Source organism: Sander lucioperca, chromosome 3, assembly GCF_008315115.2.
Source record: "Sander lucioperca isolate FBNREF2018 chromosome 3, SLUC_FBN_1.2, whole genome shotgun sequence".
In the NCBI taxonomy this organism is placed as follows: Eukaryota; Metazoa; Chordata; class Actinopteri; order Perciformes; family Percidae; genus Sander; species Sander lucioperca.
This window is the reverse complement of record NC_050175.1, coordinates 36,109,883-36,127,941: the sequence shown is the minus strand read 5'-3', so window position 1 is coordinate 36,127,941 and position 18,059 is coordinate 36,109,883. Positions and strand designations below refer to the sequence as shown.

The 18,059-nt window shown below is 41.3% G+C and overlaps 2 protein-coding genes across 2 annotated transcripts; one reads left to right on the top strand and one right to left on the bottom strand.

The window, feature by feature from the left end:
* Positions 1 to 5,472: 5,472 nt before the first annotated feature.
* On the top strand, positions 5,473 to 10,485 carry hypk (huntingtin interacting protein K). Its single transcript, XM_031323622.2, has 4 exons — positions 5,473 to 5,715; positions 6,596 to 6,651; positions 7,589 to 7,640; positions 10,220 to 10,485. Exons 1-4 carry the CDS (start codon positions 5,554 to 5,556, stop codon positions 10,313 to 10,315), a joined length of 366 nt encoding a protein of 121 aa, XP_031179482.1. The 5' UTR covers positions 5,473 to 5,553; the 3' UTR covers positions 10,316 to 10,485.
* A 38-nt stretch (positions 10,486 to 10,523) lies between these two features.
* Positions 10,524 to 17,585, bottom strand: mfap1 (microfibril associated protein 1). Its single transcript, XM_031323621.2, has 8 exons — positions 17,504 to 17,585; positions 15,401 to 15,617; positions 14,201 to 14,339; positions 13,882 to 14,069; positions 12,554 to 12,823; positions 12,306 to 12,465; positions 11,577 to 11,666; positions 10,524 to 11,192 (listed from the first exon to the last, which is right to left on the bottom strand). The coding sequence occupies exons 1-8, from the start codon at positions 17,583 to 17,585 to the stop codon at positions 11,013 to 11,015; spliced, it is 1,326 nt and encodes a 441-aa protein (XP_031179481.1). The 3' UTR covers positions 10,524 to 11,012.
* Between the last annotated feature and the right edge of the window lie 474 nt (positions 17,586 to 18,059).

Sequence of the window (18,059 nt, the reverse complement as noted above, 5' to 3'; positions counted from 1 at the left end):
TTGACCTTAAGTCAAATACTGAATGTGCTAATTAATTGCACTTAAGGGAGCTACAACTGTGCAGACTTTTCTTTCTGTCTGTTTTTATTGCTGCCTTCAACTGTATATGGATGTGCCTCATAATTTAGTTTGGGGGTCTTTAGTCACATTGGGAACATATTTATGTTGAAAATACATTAACAAAAATGGTATGTTGCATAATATGTGACCATTAAGTAAAAAAAAAAAAAAGCAATTCACTTGACTGAGCAAATGAACAAAACGTTTGTTGTTTAGACCACAGATTATTATCATTTTATACTTTAATTGCAATTCTAAATATACCATTCCCAGGAAATACCTTATCTCTCACTATCCTCGATGAAGTATTTAGTGGATTTTCTCCAAAAAGTGTTGTGTTAGGTTGCAGATAGCAAAAAGTAGGCTAGTTTAGGGGAAACTTGCAAGAAATATTCTTGTAAATATGCATAGAATACTCTTAGAAAACTGCTTTTGTTGAGTAAGTCATTCTTTGGATGTCTTTGGATTCTCAGCACATCTATTTATTTATTTTGAATTTGTTTATTTTGCACAATAAAAATCAAGACAACAATAACAAAACAAAAAAAATAAATAATAAAAAATAAAGATTGTGCAGGGAGATTAACAGGGCATTATGCCCTATTTACACGTACATGGTTATTTTTACAAACGGAGACATTTCCCTTCATTTGTGCCCTTCGTTTACACGCAAACGGAGAATTTGCCTCTGAAAACGATTCTTTCTGAAAACGATTATTTCTAAAACCTCCGGCCAGAGTGGAGATTTTGGAAATCTTTGTTTGCACATCTGCATGTAAACTGAGACAAATGGAGGAAGACAAAGAGCAAGTGATTGGTTGCTGTTGTTGCTATTTTCGGGATTCTGATTGGCTAACGTGGGCTTGAGCTTCTCGTTACACTGCCACAGGTTTGGCATGCTCTTGATGGCATTGACGCCGTATATACAAGGGTACGTGTAAACAAACACTTTTCTGAAAACTGACAGCTGTGCGCGATGTTATTTTTGAAAACGGAGAGGGTGAAATGTCAGATTATGAAAATAGCCGGCCACGTGTAAATGTAGCCTAAGATAACCCCTAGGGGCTAATAGAAGGAATCTCACCAAAGGAAGAAAGGAATAATAGAGATAATGAACAATTACAATTACAAGTGTCCTGAACTAAAAACAACAAATTGAACACAAGTAAGCACTGAAAGAAAAAGAAAAAAGCATAAGGTCAAAGGCATAAAATAAATTACAATAATATAGATAAAATTTATTTATTTATTTGACAAAAATGTTTTTATTTGACAGGGGCAATGCACAGCTCCTTAGCAGTACCAGAGTTAGCTATAAACTAATTTGCATCTGTAGTACCTAGGCAGGAAAAAGAGAATAACATCTCTGTCAGAAGGGAAACCTAACACTGGACTATAACACTCTAACACAGCAGTAAAGGACAACTATCACATGTCACAGTATTAAAACCCACCCACAACAACAACAACAACAACAACAACAACCTCAACACAAAAACACCACTCCGACAACAAGAACCACAACATGAAGACAACAGCACAACAATACAATATTAACAACATTAAAACACCACATTCTTTACAGATTACTGCAAACACATTCGCATAAAAATCAACATCTAGAATTAAGAATTATTAAGATGTATCTGCTTTATTGTTGTCACAGTTACAAAAGGCTGGATCATCAAAGCAGACAACTGCACCAGAGCTCCCTGTTCAGTGTGTTTAATGGTTTATAATGATTTGATTAGGAGTTTGCGCCACTATGACCTTTGGATTCCAGTATCAACTAAAGCAGAGGCCTGCATTATTACCTAATCCTTTGGCACTGTGTTGTAGAAAGGCCCTTTGTCAAAATCTACTTTTAACACCTTATTTATTTCAGATTATATACTTCTCACATGGTGCGGATTCCTAAATAAAGTGGCATTAAATCTAATTACCGTAATTGACACAGAAATCCTGGAGCTAGTTAGTACCATTCCAACATTATGAGTACTGGTTAGCAGGGGCGGAAGTAACAAATGACGTCTTGTTAAATGTGACAAAGTTTTTTCTTTGTGTATTTGTACTCAGTAAGCAGTAATTGTTCTTGTACTGAAGTATTGTTTATCACAAGTACTTTGCTACATTTCAAGTTGCATCAGAGTAAAAACAAAAGTCCTGATAAACTGTGTGAGAATGGAACAAAAGAAAAGAGATAAATCAGCAGCTGTCTGTTCACCTGTCTGTCTGTTCACCTGTCTGTCTGTTCAACTGTCCGTCTGTTTACCTGTCTGTGTGTTCACCTGAAGAAGAAGAAGAAAGAAGTCTCTACCTTAATTAATCACTGATTTATCGCACCAACCAATGAGCACGCTAAGTGACCCTGGTTACAGTGGGACAGAGAGACTGAGTGGACTGGTTACTGTGGGACAGAGAGACTGAGTGGACTGGTTACTGAGTGGACTGGTTACTGTGGGACAGAGAGACTGAGTGGACTGGTTACTGTGGGACAGAGAGACTGAGTGGACTGGTTACTGTGGGACAGAGAGACTGAGTGGACTGGTTACTGAGTGGACTGGTTACTGTGGGACAGAGAGACTGAGTGGCTGAGTGGACTGGTTACAGTGGGACAGACAGGCTGAGTGGACTGGTTACTGAGTGGACTGGTTACAGTGGGACAGACAGGCTGAGTGGACTGGTTACTGTGGGACAGAGAGGCTGAGTGGCTGAGTGGACTGGTTACAGTGGGACAGACAGGCTGAGTGGACTGGTTACTGAGTGGACTGGTTACTGTGGGACAGAGAGGCTGAGTGGACTGGTTACTGAGTGGACTGGTTACTGTGGGACAGAGAGGCTGAGTGGACTGGTTACTGTGGGACAGAGAGGCTGAGTGGACTGGTTACTGTGGGACAGAGAGGCTGAGTGGACTGGTTACAGTGGGACAGACAGTCTGAGTGGACTGGTTACTGTGGGACAGAGAAGCTGAGTGGACTGGTTACTGTGGGACAGAGAGGTTGAGTGGACTGGTTACTGTGGGACAGAGAGGTTGAGTGGACTGGTTACTGTGGGACAGAGAGGCTGAGTGGACTGGTTACTGTGGGACAGAGAGGCTGAGTGGACTGGTTACTGAGTGGACTGGTTACTGTGGGACAGAGAGGCTGAGTGGACTGGTTACTGTGGGACAGAGAGGCTGAGTGGACTGGTTACTGAGTGGACTGGTTACTGTGGGACAGAGAGGCTGAGTGGACTGGTTACTGTGGGACAGACAGGCTGAGTGGACTGGTTACAGTGGGACAGACAGGCTGAGTGGACTGGTTACTGTGGGACAGAGAGGCTGAGTGGACTGGTTACTGTGGGACAGAGAGGCTGAGTGGACTGGTTACTGTGGGACAGACAGGCTGAGTGGACTGGTTACTGTGGGACAGAGAGGCTGAGTGGACTGGTTACTGAGTGGACTGGTTACTGTGGGACAGAGAGGCTGAGTGGACTGGTTACTGAGTGGACTGGTTACTGTGGGACAGAGAGGCTGAGTGGACTGGTTACTGTGGGACAGAGAGGCTGAGTGGACTGGTTACTGAGTGGACTGGTTACTGAGTGGACTGGTTACTGTGGGACAGAGAGGCTGAGTGGACTGACACACAGAATGATGTTCAGATGAGTACAGCAACAACACTCTTATTTACGGGTGGAACTTACTGTACAGACACGGACATCTACACACATTGCGTTACCTAGCAACAGAGTGCTGTGTGCACTTTAATAGGTGTGTTTTTGCCTACAGACACTGTGAATGTTGTATTGTTTATACATCTCTGTGCCCTGGTGATGTTTTATTCTGCTGTTGAAGTGGCAGGCTTTTTAATTTATGTAGCCTAATAATGGTTGTTTGACCTGCTGCTGTGTCCATAGCTCTTTTTATTTATTTTTGTTTAACTGTCTAACTTCTGTCTTCTTTTCTGATTTAATTCTAGTGAGGCTACTACACTGAGGAAGGCATGTCCGTCTATATACTGTATACTATAGACTGTGAATTTAAGAGTAGATAGAACTTTATTCAGGGAAATGGCTGAGCAGTTGCAGTACAAAGTAGGAAAGAGTGCAAATATATAGGCCTAGTGTAACTGTACACCTTGACCTGTACAATAAAGATTATCAATAAGGTGCATAACACTTAAAGTAAATAATGTCAGAAATGTAAACAGGTTAGCTGGACCCAACTTGATTCTACTTGTATTTATGTATGTATTTGTGCATGGATTTTGTCTGGCTGGTCTTTGTTTGGTTTTTGTATGCATATCCTACTACTGAACATTTAGGGGTTAGGGTTTACGTGACTTGAGGTTTAGATGAATTGGGAACTTGTACCTCTCCCTGTGTGTGTGTGTGTGTGTGTGTGTGTGTGTGTGTGTGTGTGTGTGTGTGTGTATATTTGCATGGGTGCCACTAAGATGTAAACCCCGGATAAGATGGGGGCCTCTGACAAGCCTCTGCACTAATGTCTCAGTCATGTGGAGGCTCTTTGTCTTACCTGGAGCCAACAGGTGAGTCATTATGAGGTAAGCAAGGGCAAATTATAGAGGATTTTAAAATAGGTGTGTGTGTGTGTGTGTGTGTGTGTGTGTGTGTTCTTGTTTAACTATATTCGTGGGGTCCAAAAACCAGGAGTCCAGTATACTTGTGTGGTCCCGACAGCTTTGTGGGGCCAAAATGCTGGACCCCACAAGTTTAAAGGGCTGTTTGAGGGTTAAGACTTGGTTTTAGGATTAGGGATAGAATTAGGTTATGGTTAGGGTGAGGGTAAGGGTTAAGGTTAGGCATTTAGTTGTGATGGTTAAGGTTAGGGTAAGGGGCTAGGGAATGCATTATGTCAATGACAGGTCCCCACAAAGATAGTGAAACGCACGTGTGTGTGTGTGTGTGTGTGTGTGTGTGTGTGTGTGTGTGTGTGTGTGTGTACTCTTACTATTATGTAGGACAGATACAAGACAACATGTTGAAACATTTTACCATAATAGGCTTTTATCTGGTGGTGAAAAGTCTAATGCAGTATTTAAATGTCCATATGTACAAATTGAAGTAAAGTGGTTGCTGTTGTACATCATTCTTCATTCCTTACTGGCTGTGACGAGCCACTGTAACAAAACACAGTTCTCGTTCTGCTCGCGCTTGTTTCGTTTATATTTGGGTGCTGATTTTTATATTTTGTTTCATACGTTGTTAAAAAAAAAAAAAAACGACAATAAAGGCAATCTTAAAAAAAGAAAAATGAAATGTAAACAGTTTAACAAGTGTGTCAGAAATTAATTAAATTAATAAATGTCTTTATGAACTACAGTTCAACAACAACATACAACATCACAGAATCACACTTGTGATTAAATATGCACAGATATTTTAAAAAATCGACGGATTTCTCCTTTAAATCGTGCTTCTCTTTCGGTACTACACCGTTTTCCCTCCGACGCTTAATGGAACCTTTCTCTTTGTTCCGGCCTCACTGGAGCAAACATGGCGGCAGAGGGAGACGTCGATTTGGACCTGGAAGCCGACGAAAACTGCACGGGAAAACCGGCAGAAAAGCCTCGGAAACATGACAGCGGAGCCGCTGACTTGGAGAGAGTCACGGACTACGCGGAGGAGAAGGAAATCTCCAGCTCTGACTTAGAAACGGTGAGTGCTCCGGGCTAACGTTAGCCGGGAGACATGCGGCCACTGCTGGCCATACTGTCGGCACATCATCATCATCTTCATCATCATCAAACTTAGTGAAGTGTGCAACATCTTATGTACGTCGTCTTATAAGTAACGTTAGCTGTTTAGCTAGATCACAGGATGATAAAATGTCATTAGCGGTTGTTTGCAATTGTTCAGTTAATGATGAATTCGGTGGCTAACTGCCTAGCTAGCTAAAGCTACTTTCCCCTTCGCTTCATTAACCATAGACTGTATGCAGTGACCCATAGTCTTTAGGGGCAGTCTTTAACGTCACCAGTACAAGGACGGAACAGACCAGAACAATGTAAAAAATAATAAAGTAATAATTAACCAATAATTGACGCAAAAAAAAACAACTATTCAAACAACTGCTGGAATAGCATTAAATAAATCTAAAAACGCCAATCAAATATTAGAATTAAAGTGGGTCGTGTTAGTATGAACAGAAAGTTATTTCTGTACACTGTTCTCTGAAATAATCATAAATATCATTGTATAATGGTGACAAGATGTGAAGTGGGGCCATGAATTCTGATCTTTACATGAAATAATAAATAATCAGTGGTTTCTGCATCTTTACTGTCTGATAGAAATGAATTTGAGTGGTATATATTTATAGAAAAATATGATTTTACTTTAATGAGGATAGGTAACCTTCTTTGGGCTTTACGTAAAAAAAGTAACTGTGGTCAAATGTACGTTAACAAATGTTTAATTAAATATACCTAATAGGATTTTCTGTGTGTTGTGATGTTACTTTTGTAATAGCATTCATATTCAAAACATGGTGAAAACAACATAATATGGATAACAATGTTTTCTTTCTTTCTTTCAGGCGATGTCGGTGATTGGAGACAGAAGGTCACGAGAACAGAAAGCCAAACAAGAGAGGTAAGATCAGTGTTGACCCTGCCGGTCTTTACATGTGGGCAGAACTAGAGCTGGGCCATATGGAGAAAATCAAATATCCTGATATTTTTGACCAAATACCTCGATATCGATATTGTAAGGTTGACAATTGGTGCTTTCACAAAATATGCACACGATAAGAATTTTGATAAATAATGATCAGTTATGTTGATATAATGATTAAGTGGGTAAAGGCAAATAATGGAACAGCTAGAACAGTCTGGTGTGTTCAGAAAATGACATCACTTCACTGTAATGCAGCCTTTAAAACCAGGAAAAGACAACATTTGTGTCATATCAGGATATTGCGATATCCAAAATTTAAGACGATATCTATTCTCCTATATCGATATTGATATATTGCCCAGCCCTAGGCAGAACATGTCTATAACAGTAGCATCAGCTCCTTCTTTCTTTTGGATAGTACATGCGTCTTGTAATTACCCAGCAATCCCAGAATGAGAAGGGAAGTAACATTTGTAATGAGCAGGTTGAGGGAGTTTCTCCAGGTTTAGTCTCATACCGTCCTGGAATGCAGTCTGGACTTTTATGTACTCCGATGTAGGGCTGCTTGATTATGGAAAAAAATCATAATCTCGATTTATTTTTGGTAAATATTGAAATCCAGATTGTTTAGCATGATTACTCATTGTCTTTGGGAAAGATTTTACATGTATGTAAGTCAAAAAATAGTGAACATGTGAAAACACCTTGAACTGTACAATTTCCTTTAATACTTTTCCCGTTCCTCATTCACAACACAAAATAAGAGTATCTGCAAAACGTAATATGCAAAAATAATTGTTTTTCTCGATTACTCTGTTTCCGTAATCATTAGAAGCCGAAATCGTACGTACAATTTCTGATTGCGTAGCCCTACTCTGTGGATTGTTCTCACTGTGTGTTGTTTTGCTTTCAGAGAAAAAGAGTTGGCCAAAGTCACCATCAAGAAAGAGGATGTGGAACTAATTGTAAGTTGTTTTTTTGCTCAATCACTTTGGGATGTTTTTCTTCTTCTATTCTGTTCAGGTGATGTTAAAGACACATCTGTTTTAGATACACTACATGGCCAAAAGTATGTGGACACTCGAACGTTGGGAGCATGCCTATGTTCCCACATTTCAGATTTTTTTTTTTTTCAAAATTAGGCCATATGTTCCCACATTTCCTTTTTCATAAGTTTATATCACATTTTATCCCCCTAACTCTAAACCTAAAAAATGTTGTGTGAGGATAAGGCTTATATTGAAGGGAAATGTAGGAACACAAGACCTAATTTTGAAAATGTCCTAGAAATGTGGGAACATAGGGCCTAATTTTCAGTGAAAAAAAAATTCTTAGAAATGTGTGAACATAGTGGGACCATTGGGCTGTGGGACCATAGTGCTGTGGGACCATAGGGCTGTGGGACCATAGGGCTGTGGGACCATAGTGCTGTGGGACCATAGTGCTGTGGGACCATAGGGCTGTGGGACCATAGGGCTGTGGGACCATAGGGCTGTGGGACCATAGGGCTGTGGGACCATAGGGCTGTGGGACCATAGGGCTGTGGGACCATTGGGCTGTGGGACCATTGGGCTGTGGGACCATTGGGCTGTGGGACCATTGGGCTGTGGGACCATAGTGCTGTGGGACCATAGTGCTGTGGGACCATAGTGCTGTGGGACCATAGTGCTGTGGGACCATAGTGCTGTGGGACCATAGTGCTGTGGGACCATAGTGCTGTGGGACCATAGGGCTGTGGGACCATAGGGCTGTGGGACCATAGGGCTGTGGGACCATAGGGCTGTGGGACCATAGGGCTGACCCTGGAATGTTACACCCATATGTGCTAATGAAACATGTTGTTCCAAAGTCACGAGCATTAATCTGCTGCTTTCACAGCCTTCGCTCTTCTAGGGAGTTTTTAATAATCTGGCTGCAGGTTCAGTCACAGGAGCATCAGTGAGGTCCAACGCTGATGTTGGGTGATAAGGTCTGGCTCGTTCCAGTTCATCCTAAAGTTGTGGGATGGGGTTGAGGCCCGGGGCTCTGTGCAGGCCAGTCGAGTTCTTCCACACCAGACTGGGAAAACCTTTTCTATATGGAACTGGCATTGTGCACGAGGGCATTATCACGTTGACACGGAAAAAGGACAAACGGTCGCCACCGAATAGTAAAAACACTTAAAATATCACTATGCTGGAGCCTCAAAGGGATAGTTTGGATGTTTTGAAGTGTGGTTGAATGAGGTTTTTCTCCATAGTCCGAGTATTGGCTACAGTAGATGGCGGTCGGCACACCCTAAGGTTAGGTACCGAACTCAGTACTTTTTTGGGTACTGACCGAATTATGTTGGTACTACTGAGGACCGATTCACATTAAATCAAACTGTGCCATATTTCGGTAGGTTTGGAATTATTTTCACAACTGAAAAAAAAAAAGAACGTGGACGGTACCCAACCCTAGCACGCCCCCCGTTTGGAGAAGCAGGTGCATCGACACGGAAGCTATGCGTTGTTCTGCTGCTGATTGGGCCACACAGCTAAAAATAGATTAGCCTCCTAAAAACCTTTACTTCGATGCTCTCTTAAAAGCCACCACTCTTTTTGACACTTTACCTCACAGAACACAGTAGTTGCTATTCTCAGGGCTTAAAGTATTCCGGCACTGTGCCGGATCTCCGGCGTGCGGCAGTGAGGGAAAAAAAAAAAAAATTGGGAACTTTCATGCCGTTTATTATTTTCGAGTCTATTGATTTCACCTACCAATCATATGAGAGGAACACAGCTCTAACTAACGCAGGGCTTAACCCTTGTGTTGACTTCAGGTCACATTGACCCGTTTTTAAATTTTTGTTTTATATCAGAAAATATGGGACGTAGAAATAAGCGCTGAAAAATTTTAAAATTTAAAACGTTGGAAAAAGCAAAAACAAACCGTGAAAAAAAGGTGTCAAAAACGTCGGGGAAAAAAAGTGATTTTTTTTCAAGGTTGAAGGGAAGACAACACGAGTTAAAGGTCTCGGGCCTGGTGCCCGATTTCTGGCGTTTGACTATTTTAGAAAAATAAATAAATTAAAAAGACCAGCAAGTCAGTGTCCTGCGAGGTTAAATAACTGTTTATACCTGGTGACTTTGGAGAGAACGATAGAACGGCTTTATTTCCCCGTAGGAAAGGGCTGTGTGATGGCAAGGCCAAACACTGAAACTATACTAAATATAACTGATATAGTTATACACAGTGCTAAGCTTCTGTGTCGGTACTCCTGCCTGCTTCTCCAAACCAGGGGCCTCATCTGCTGTAGCTAACACACTGACTGTAGAGACGAGCCTCATACAACCACACTTTAAAAGATCAGAACTATTGGACCGAGGGGGGGGGGGGGGCCCAAAAATGTCAGTGTGCAGTCAAATACTGTATCATTAAACGTGAGTGTTTTGAGTGTAACTGCATCCCACTTGTGGATGTTGCAATTGTCATTTATCTTTTTTACTTTCTAGTCAATTTAAGCACTTTGTGTCTTAGTTTTAGGTTTAATGATTCATACTCTGTTAATGTTGCCGTGCAGATGTCAGAGATGGAGATTTCGAGGTCCGTGGCGGAGCGCAGTCTGAGGGAACACATGGGGAACGTGGTGGAGGCTCTGGTGGCTCTGACCAACTGAACAAACAGCATCCACACACTGGAACACTGGACTGCTGCAATTTGGTTTTTCACCAGAGCTCATCAAGACAATGAGGCTGAACTGAACTCAGCGGTTAAACTGTCATGGTTTTCATCTTTTTTTCTTTTTTTTTAAATAAAAGTTGCCCTGCCTTCATTTGGTGCCAGTGACTAATGTAGTTCTATTTGTTTTGATGTCTGTGATAAAGTTTTAAAATGGATGAAAATACAAGTTTTATTTAACACAAAGCAAGTTACAATAGCTGTACTTTCACAAAGCAAAGGGGTAATACAAGATACAAGAATCTGAATACTAAATGATACTAGCTGATTTGTACAAAATTACAACCCGCTGCTTTAAAAAGACAAAAGGAGATTTCACTAATATTCCCCTGCATCTCCTCAAAATGCAGCAATCTTCATACTGTAAGAAATTAAAGCAATATTACAAGATCTCATGTTGAAATGACATGCTGCATATGAAGGAATTGACAACCAGCTGCATCTTAAGTAGGGTTTGAGGAGCCAACATTATATTTTAAATGGTGTTCCTGGTAGATAAACAGTTAATCAAAAATGATCAAGCAGTGGAATCTGTTTATTTGCTGCTTTCCTTCCACAAAAAGTCCAGGAAAGAGACTCGGTGGGTTGCAGCTTGGTCTCTTACAGTCTTATAAGGCTGCAGTGTTAGCCTGATCTTAAGTCTTCCTCTTCTTCACTGTGGGTCGGTCAAACACGTCCCTCACGCCTGCCGCCTTCTGCTTGAAGAACTTGCTGTTCTGAGCGCTCTCTTGGGCCCAGGCCGAGTCGAACGACGTGGTGTCCTGGTCCACCAGGTGGGTGTACTTGGTGCGTCCAGAGCGACCAAAGTTTTTGACCTTCGAGGGGAAAAACAAACCAAAGAGTTGAATCAGAGAGCGAAATGACTTCAAAGGGAAAATGTAAAACAATGTATCCAGCTGGTAAATTTCCCCTAAACACGGAAAAATAGAATATGAAAGGTGCATCCTTTTTCATGAGTTTAGTTGTGAATATCCAAACATTTTTATATATATATATATATATATATAAATAAATATGGGGGAGAATCAAGAATTTAAGATGTTAATAGCAGGAAAGAAATAGTGTTAATACATATTTCGATGGACTGAAAATATTTTAAAGGCACCCCACCATCATATAAACATGATATAATTAAATTTAGCTATAATAGGCTATAGCATGCAGTGTAACCGGGGAAGTAGGAGTAAAAAGCAGCTGACCTGCATGACTTTGGGTAAGATGGTTTTGTTGAAGTGGTCCTCCAGAGTAGGCGCGCTGAAATCTCTCTTGTACACGTCCTCCTCCTCGTCCTGGAACACAAATCATGTTTACAGTTACAGAAACGCTGAACCTGCCACAGCTGACGATTCACTGGAACATCAAATCAAACTTTAGACCAAGAGATGTCCTGAGTGGGACATTTTACAGGTGTCAGTGCTTTCTGGTGGAGGAACTACATAATGGAAATGGTTTCTAAATTCCAAACTTGTCTTTAGCATTTCTGTACTGCAACTTATTGTCACTTATCGACAAACATATGCACAGGTACGTGTTATCATGATACTGTATCATATCCAATGTTTACCTTTAAAAAGTACATTACTAAAACCAGGCCAAATTGGTCTAGGTTTAATGTGAAAAGTGTAACAAGTTCTTCACATTATTAAAAGAAATCTGTCTTTTAGAGGCGTATCCTGACCAAGATAGATGGGCGTGCTAGAACATAAAAGTTACATGAACATGTACCTACAATAAAACAGAATAATAAAGGATCAACAATTTTCTGAAAACTGACAGCTGAAAATAGCCGGCCACGTGTAAACATAGCATAGAGCTTTAATGGCTCCAGTGTGTTTAAAAGTCGAGATTAACTTGAATATCTGTCGAAACATCTTAACGGTCAGACCCAGCTGCATTTATGGAAATAATTCCCCTCTGTGTTGACTTACCATGAAGAAGGCTCCTCTGTGGTAGTACTTCTGGAGGAACTTGTATTTGCCTTTGCTGGCTTTGTTGGTGACTTGTTTCCCGCTGTTGCGGAGCTCAGCCCGGCGCTCCTCCTCTGTCAAGTTGTGGAATCTCTCGATTTCAGCCTTCTCCTTCTCCATGCTGAGGACACAACACCACTCGTTAGGCTATGGCAAGTTCCTTTCATCAAAGTATTGCCTTTTAGGGAGTCACATCTGTGTTTACTCACACTTCTCGGGCCTCTCGGTCCCGCTTGATGCGTTTCAGCTCTCGGACTTTCCAGCCTTCGTATTCCTCCTCCTCGTTCTCTCCGTCGGTGTCCAGAGCGTCCAGAGCGGCCAGTGTGCGCCGGTTCTCCTCAAACTCCTTCTTAGCTTCCTCCTCCACAATCTTGAGGGTGTAGCGTCGTCGCTCCTCTGCCTGTTTCTTGGCCTCGGCCTCCAGCTCTCTCTGCTTCTGCTCCTCCGCTTCACGCTCCGCCACTGTGACTCGGTCCTTCCTGCGGTGCAGACAAACAGAGACACAGATTAAACATCCTATGAAGTTAAGAATGACATTTTGGTGTTATCTTGCATCCATGGTTTTGTTTTTTATCTATTGTTACATGCTACACATAAGTGAATAACTTGTATTGGTCAACACTTGTGTGTTTTTATTTCAAAACTGCACGATCGTGTAAAATGTCCAATTATTTTGCACTTAACGATCTAGCGTAGGAGTAGTCTCGCAAGCAAGACCCATTTCCACAGCGCTGTGTCAGCGATGGAGTGCATTCTGTGATAGGCGGAAAAAAACATTCTGGCTTGTGGGTATTTTCTTTTTTTTTTTTAAAGATTATTTTTTGGGGCATTTTCGGCCTTTATTTATACAGGACAGCTGAAGACATGAAAGGGGAAAGATAGGGGGGAATGACGCAGCAAAGGGCAGCAGGTCATAGTTGAACACGGGCTCGCTGCGTTCGAGGAGTAAACCTCTATATATGGGCGCCTGCTCTACCAACTGAGCTATCCGGGCGCCCGGCTTGTCGGCATTTTCTAAACCAATAACAACCGTCCTGAGCGGCGCTAAGCGGCGATAGTCGAGATTGCAAAAATGGGGAGGGACATCCGGCACGTGAGGGACGTCCGGCGCGTGAGAGACCCGCCGAATGTCCGGCTTCATCCCAGCAATGTACATCCGTTGAGCAAAACCAGCGCAGGAATAACTAATGCCGAAAATGTATTATCACTGCAATGTTTGATCGCCAATAAGGAAAAAGACAACAATATCTAACCACAGCTACAGTGTCTACCCTACAATTAACTGACAACATATATTTGTCTTACACAAAATTAGGTAATTCCTTTTCTATATTTTTGTCTCTTTTTTATTGTGAAATAGCAGATACTCTCACCCCTAAAATGTATTCACATAATAAAGTTTGGTCAAAGTGCTCCCCAATCCTGTCCACATTATGGCCCTAAATTTTGATTAAGGGGGGGGGATCACGATCCAAAAAGGGTTGGGAACCTCTAAGCTACAGGTAGGTAGTAAGGAAACCATCGTTTCAGTTCATACTTGCGTATGAAGACAGGTTTGAGCCGTGGCTCTGCTTCATCCTCGCTGTCTGTGTATTCTTCGTACTCAGACTCCGACTCAGACTCCGCCCCCGACTTCCCTTCCTCCTCCACCTCCAAAACCTCCATCTCCTCGTTCTTCCGTTCGGCGGCTCGCTGCCGCATCATCGCTCTTCTCCTCTCAATTTCCTGCGCAGAATCAGAAAAAGATTTTTTTCTTAATATACCTATACAAAACGAAACGCTGGATAAAAAGAGTGAATGCGACAAGCACACTTAGAACATCACGTTAAAATCAAACCGCACAGAGTGCAGCCTACCTCGTCATCCACTTCTTCCTCTTCCTCCTCCTCTTCCTCGCTACTCTCCTCACGCTCCGGGTGCCACGTGCCTTCGTCAGAGTCCTCGCTGCTCTCGGCCACGACTTCAGGCTCTGCGATGTGTCGGTGTCTCGCAAGCCTGAGGACAAACAAACCGAAAGCAATGTGGTTAAATTAGTCTACATCGGCATCATTTCATTAAAGGGGCCACCGATCCGATATTAAGATCAGATATCGGTCCTGATATTGACAAAATAGCTGGATCGGGGATCGGAAAAATTAACAGATCCACGGGCCGATCCAGTTTGTCGCATGCTGGAAGAGTTGAGTGTACAAATAAATAAGAATTCAATACATTCCATCTCGCACTTGTTTAGTTATGGAATGTTATTTTGTCTTAACTAGAAAAGTAATGTTTAGTTAGGAATGTCTGGTGCCTTTAGTCTCTTCCACATGGTGGAAGGAAGGTATAAGGTGGAAGGTATACAGTGTATTATTAATTCAACAACGGTATCGGATCGGTATCAGGTATCGACAGATACACAAAGCCCAGGCATCGGTATCGGGACTGAGAAAGTCGGATCGGTGCATCCCTAGTTTAGTTTCCGGGATTGTTCAGGGGCAGAAATTCTGCCGGATGTCTCTCACCTTCCTCTTTCTTTGTGTTTTTTTTGGGGCATTTCAGCCTTTAATGAAAATAACAGCTAGATATGAAAGTGGGTAGAGAGGGGGATGACATGCAGGAAAATCGTCACAGGTGGGACTCGAACCCTGGACCTTCTGCGTCGAGGAATACACCTCTATATATGTGCGCCTGCTCTACCAACTGAGCTAACCTGGACACTGTGTTGGCGTTCTAACCTCCGGTGGATTTCTGAGGACTATGGTTAACTGCTCCTCAGATCTCTGCAGGGTAAATCCAGACAGCTAGCTAGACTATCTGTCCAATCGGAGTTTTCTGTTGCACGACTAAAACAACTTTTGAACGTACACAACGCTTAGCACCGCCTCAAGGCGATTGTGATTGGTTTAAAGAAATGCCATTAAACCAGAGCATGTTTTTCTCCTATCCAGTAATGCTGTGTTGACTAGCCAGACAGTCTGGCAATGCGAGACTAGGGTTAAATTAGCTTTTTCAGCATCACGGCATTGAATGATCATGTCAGTCAACTCAGATAAAAGGATAAAAGGATGGGATACCTCTCCTCCACGTCCTCAGAGACACGGTTGAGCAAACGTTTGAGACGTGGGTCGGAGACATCCTCTTCCTCCAGCTCCGCCTCGGCCTCCGTTTCCTTTCCCTTCTTCACAAACTGGAAGTCCTCTTCTTCCTCATCCGACGACTCCATCGGCGCGTAGTCAGGACGTTTACCCGACACGTACCTCTTCACCTTCACCTTCTCCATGGAGAGCTCACCTGGGATATGCAGAGACAATCATGAGCTAGGTCAATCTAGGCTTTTCAACCCTTGATGCTGTCGGTGTAGATGGTGGCTTGAATCTATTTTTGACTTTTTAACTCTCCTGTTGTCCTCGGGTCAAATTTGGCTCATTTTTAAAGTTTCTATATCAGAAATATAAGTTTCTTTCAACCAAATTGCCAAAAAATAACATGGATGGTTCCATACAACGTTCTTCACAAGTAAAATTAAAGATCAGTTTCAGTTTCTTTCATTACATTTGGGGAGTTTTATTCAATATTATAGCATATTTCTGCGTTTTAAACTCAAAAATGAGGTATGATTTCATAAAAACAAGGTTTATTGACCATGAATTCCCAGAATAAGTGTGAAACTAGTGTTTATAATTTGGTGTTAGTGGTGTGTATATACTGGTGGGAAAAAAAGCGTTGAAAACTTCAGAAAAAGCGTCAAAAATGGCCAAGTGACAAAAAGTGACAATCAGACAAACAAAGTGACAAAAAAGGAACAGAAATATCAAAAAAGCAACAAAAACATCAGAAAAACAACTGAAACTACACAAAAACGTCTAAAAAGTGCCGGAGGCCTAGAAAAATATTCAAAGAAATGTTGAAACATTATTTATTTATTTTTAGCTGGGAGGACAACACAGAGGCTAATAAAGATGCCTTAATTCGGAGTAACTAAAAAAAATATACTAACTCAGTCAAGTTTATAATGCATTTTTGTTGAGACAGACAGAAAGCTGATGATTCATTATTATTTAAATTGTTTTTTTTTTTCCTTTTTGGGATGCAATTAGGTTTCTAAAGCTGATACTACAATTCTGCAACAATTGTGGTAATCAATTCATCGTTTATCACACACAAATGACAAAAGATATGCTGGTTCTAGGCCCAAATCTGAGTATGTTCTCTGTTTTATATCATTATAAATGTAATCATATGGATCTTGAATGGTTTGTTCTTCAAAACAAGCGATTAAGTGAACTCACATTGTGCTCTGGGAAAGTGCGTTAAAAATAATAATAATTAATTGATCAATAATGTAAACAACTGTTCGTTGAAACATGTATACTAGGAAAACACCATTGACTGACTGGGAACATTTTACTGCACAATGAGTACTTTTACTTGCAGTGGAGTAGTTTCACAGTGTGGTATAATCACACGTTACGTTATCAGAGAGAAGCTGACTCAACTCCATGGCAACTTTTTGAGGCCGTAGTTGGTGTTGTTGTACTGGATCTTGCGGGGTTTATTGAAATACTTTTGATCCTCCAGCGTAGTAAGTAGTAAGTTTGGCCAAATAGTCTTCTCAGTACGGGCCTCAAATTATTGGAACTGCCTTCCTATTGAACTCAGAGAGCACCAGCTATCTATCATTTAAAAGCACACTCAAGAGATGGATTAAAAACAATCAGAACTGCAATCATCAATAGCTGGTTTACCTCATCCTAGGTCCAAGGTATTCTTTGTATTGTACTTATTTTTTTTGTCCCTTTCTCTTTTCTCTTCTTCTTTCTTAATTTGCTTTCTATCTTCTATCTCTATTATTTTTATTAATGTAATATGATGCTGTGTTGACCTGCCAAGGGACTACAGATGAAAATTAGCTTTTTTGCTAACTCTGGCACATTTACATTTTGAGTGTAAACAAAAAATGTCAATTGATGTGCATTGTCCCTTTTAAATAAACAAATACATAATAAATGTGGACACCCAGACATCGCATGAATATGTAACGGTTATGCATCTTATTGCGAAACCAATTTAGAGTCAGACAACGGACCTAAGTTGTTGTTATTTGCGGTTAACAGTGAGGTTACACTAAGCTAGCTGGCTAACTTAGCACGCTGCTAGCTGAAGGAAAAACGTCTCACCTTTCTCATTCCGGACCGGCACGGCTCCGGCCGTGGACTGGATCGGAGGAAGCTTCATGTTGAGGGCATCACGACTAGACATGACTGCCTTGTCGAGGGTATCAACTGAACAGCGGTAAAAATTAGTATTTTATTTGAAAAAGAATTAGCTCGTCGCTGGTTCAGCCAAACGGAAGCGACCTAACTGAAGAGTAAGCGGACAGGAAGTGGATTTGTTCCGACCATAAACTGTAAAAATAAGGTTCAGACCTATATTTCCTTCCAATAAGAAATATACACTAAAGAACCCAAAACCACACCTTATTGGATTTTTAGACCACGGAATACAGATGACTATTTTCCATCAGTTACATTTATTTTCGAAATAAACATCAAGTGAAAGAGTTGATAACAGAAGATTACAGCTAAATTGAGATATTCTGCAAGTCAACAATACAATACCGCTCTCTAGATACATATAGTTTTTTATTTAAATTCCCCAATGTCAGAAAAAGAATCAGTGTTTACAGTAAAAAAGTGGTTAACCGTGTGCGTGTTTCTGTGGCACTAATACTCA

Excerpts from the sequence above, each read along its gene's own strand:
- hypk (XM_031323622.2), top strand. The coding sequence starts at position 5,554 with ATGGCGGCAGAGGGAGACGTCGATTTGGACCTGGAAGCCGACGAAAAC. Across the intron at positions 5,716-6,595 it reads CCAGCTCTGACTTAGAAACG|GCGATGTCGGTGATTGGAGA; the intron begins GTGAGTGCTCCG and ends TCTTTCTTTCAG. Across the intron at positions 6,652-7,588 it reads CAGAAAGCCAAACAAGAGAG|AGAAAAAGAGTTGGCCAAAG; the intron begins GTAAGATCAGTG and ends TTTTGCTTTCAG.
- mfap1 (XM_031323621.2), bottom strand. The coding sequence starts at position 17,585 with ATGTCTAGTCGTGATGCCCTCAACATGAAGCTTCCTCCGATCCAGTCC. Across the intron at positions 12,824-13,881 it reads AAACCTGTCTTCATACGCAA|GAAGGACCGAGTCACAGTGG; the intron begins GTATGAACTGAA and ends TCTGCACCGCAG. Across the intron at positions 11,667-12,305 it reads ACAGAGGAGCCTTCTTCATG|GACGAGGAGGAGGACGTGTA; the intron begins GTAAGTCAACAC and ends TTTGTGTTCCAG.